The sequence below is a fragment of the Malaya genurostris genome, chromosome 3, assembly GCF_030247185.1.
Source record: "Malaya genurostris strain Urasoe2022 chromosome 3, Malgen_1.1, whole genome shotgun sequence".
NCBI lineage: Eukaryota > Metazoa > Arthropoda > Insecta > Diptera > Culicidae > Malaya > Malaya genurostris.
Window position 1 is genome coordinate 187840699 of NC_080572.1, and position 3105 is coordinate 187843803.

General features: G+C 38.0%; 1 protein-coding gene across 1 annotated transcript; it reads right to left on the reverse strand.

Moving 5' to 3' along the window:
• Positions 1–479: 479 nt before the first annotated feature.
• LOC131437664 (uncharacterized) lies at positions 480–1635 on the reverse strand. Its single transcript, XM_058607158.1, has 4 exons — positions 1420–1635; positions 1270–1361; positions 1015–1192; positions 480–884 (listed from the first exon to the last, which is right to left on the reverse strand). Exons 1-4 carry the CDS (start codon positions 1559–1561, stop codon positions 793–795), a joined length of 504 nt encoding a protein of 167 aa, XP_058463141.1. The 5' UTR covers positions 1562–1635; the 3' UTR covers positions 480–792.
• Between the last annotated feature and the right edge of the window lie 1470 nt (positions 1636–3105).

The following is a 3105-nucleotide window of genomic DNA, read 5'->3' on the forward strand; positions in this document are numbered from 1 at the left end:
TTTCCATCGAAAAAGAAAAGTGGAAGAACTTTTTTTCCGGTATTCTAAATGGCGTACGTTTGATACACATGCGTTTGAAGTTATCTTCTTATGTGATTTTCGGTTAAGATACAAGGGTTCCGTGCAAATCGCTTGTTACCTATGACAATCAGATGGCCACATATCAATATTGCCAAAAAGCTGTTTACTATGGTAAGCCATGTGAAAAACTGGACAACAAGGTGGACGACCATCAACAAAAATGAAGCATCCTCCTCAACGAAACCTATAGTCGCAACTCATGTATAACAAGGTACACCAGCTGTAGCTATCAACGCATCCAACACGTGGGCAAATAAAAGTAACAACGATGATTCCATCAACAACAGTGACACCGACCCAATGGATGGGAGCGAGAATAGCGAACCACTGTTACCTCTTAAATTGCTGGATATCTATGAAAACGCCTCTCCTCCTAGAAAAAAAAGATAACAACTAGATCCAGCCTTAAGAACAAATATATTTTTTTTATTAGTGTTCAACTAAGCTTAAAGTGCATATGAGTCAAAACAAAAAATTTCATGAAAAAAATAGAATCTATTCATTTCAAGAATCGTTTATTTTATAATTAATGAAGGAATAGACATCGATTAACAGCTACAAACGAACAAGTGTCCTGAGATCTGTATGGCAGCATGTAGCAGCTTGGTTTTGGCGTTGGATAAAGTAAAATTATCCGCTTTGACGTCATAATCACAAAGTCGTGCTACTGTGAATACACTTCGTAAATACAACCATTGCCAAAACGGCTGATCACAATATTTCAACGTTTTCCTCATTGATGTATTCTCCTTCCACATAGCGCTGAATACCGTCGATAATCCACATTTCCAACCCGAACAGGGCTAAAAAGGAAAGCAAGATTGTACTTTAATTACAGTCGAGGTACGATGATGTCAAATGACAACACCGGGTATGAATGGATTAACAGTGAGTGCGTTTATGAAAATTTCGATTGATTAATAAATATCTTGCCTGAGATCGCGACAAGCAACGCTGATGCCAAGTTTTGTTTTTCCTGAACAATCGGAGAATCAATTCCACTGATTTGTATTACACCTAAAGTGACACTTTCGAAAGTCCATCGAACAATCAGAATGAAATTTCTAGTAACCATAAACGCCTTGTAGATGCAGATATATTTTGGCTCCGTCTGATGATCGTTTATAAAAACAGGAAACAAATATATTAGAATATCACTTCTATTGCTCCGATTGTTTTAGAACATACCTCATCGATTCCTACTTTGAGAAAAGCACAAGTCACTGCCGATAGTGAGCACATGATCATTTGAAGTGCCGCATAGACTATATATTCGCTACCTGAAACAAAATCATTGTTGTGTTAAAATAAGCACCCAACCTCTCAAAATAGTCTCACCATCGTCGCCACAGTCGAATCCGTCACAATAGCGGCCACCATCGACGAGCTGTTTGAAGAAAATGATAACACCGGCGGCCGATCCGATGAAGCATAGAACGGCATAAATGAACCCAACGCGTCGAAACAATCTCACCTCCATGGCCCGAACAAGCAACGATAGAAAGCTCCTCCCAAAATACGTCCCCAAGTCCCAAAACACCGTGAATGCTCGTGTCCGAAATGAACTGGTCCAGCAGCACGAGATAAATGAAGCTGCCCGTGAACGTGTCGCGCATACTGTTTTAAACCCGATGCAAGTGAATTAATATGATGCAACTTGCAGCGGAAAAACCTGACTCAGTTGCCGCGGGTGCCGCTGGTTAGCAATCTTGGATGGGAGCACTCAGTAGCTAGCTTTGATCTGTTGGGGTTTTATGAGATATGATGAAACTACGAGGTATTTGGAATTTCGATTCGTTTCTGCTGACTTGTTGGAAGATTCGATCTTAGGATTGATTTCAAACTTGCAATAGACTATTCGACGTATTTCACGAGAGCAATTCCATAGGAAATCGAAGGTAGATTTTTTCTTGTATTTTTTATGTGGAAAGCATCTTGATTTTCTATATAGGGGTGCAAATCAGAAACTCGAGGAAAAACACACGTAGAAATGTGGTCAGGTTTTAAACACTTACAGCTCAGTATATTTTGTATCAATTATTAATATTATTTCATCATTTGATTGGAAATATTTTTAAGTTTCGATTTGAATGTGTCAAACCACGTATTTTCAATAATATATGGCTGAAATTTCGATTAGTAGCGAGCAGTGCCCTACTTGTCTGTTAAAATTCTCCGGCATACCGGATTTCCCTGCCATAGACGACGGTTTTGAAGGGGTAAGCGATATATCAAATGGAAAGCATCGCTCTGATTGGTCAATCGATGCAGAAGCGAAGCTGTTCAAAGCACGCGAATCTGTAAATAGAAGCGAAATTAAAGCTAACGTTTCAGTCCTACGCGTAGATGTATGTTGTTGCTAGACAGTAAGACAAAAAGTGCCATAAAACGATTTGAAGCTTTAATTGGTATGCTCTGATCTTGTGTAATTTTGAGTGCGATTAATTTCTAACTTATATAAGATGAACTCGATTGATAATGAGAAAAAGTTTATCGCATCAACCGAAATCGCAGAATGGTAGAGAAACTTAACGCTATAAAAATAACAAGCATACAAAACTTGAACACAAGCTTGGCGAAGAGAAGCTTTAATATCAAAATCGTTTCACAAGCATGTACCTTTGTACAATTGCATACATTTGGGATATTGTTGTAATTTCGTCGGTTATAAAACAAACAATGTTCGGTGTTGGTTCCGCATCAAGATCAATCTAAGCAGACTCTCGTGCAATTGTGGATTCAAAAGTGTGACGATTGATTGAACTGTTTGATTGTAGATCATTAGAAATTTTGGTTGCCTTGTTCCACATCAATGGCTTATGGGGCTGATCTTTGTAGTTTTATTTGTCTCAAATTTTGCATCTGCATTCTTTATGATCAGAAGAGACAAAAAATACAATGACTAAACTTGAAATGTATTTCAATTTTCTTTGAGGGAACACGATTGACGGTTTCGAAATTTATATTCCTATTGTTGATGCATAGCAAATGAATGAAGAAACGAAGAATTGCTAAGTTTGTATA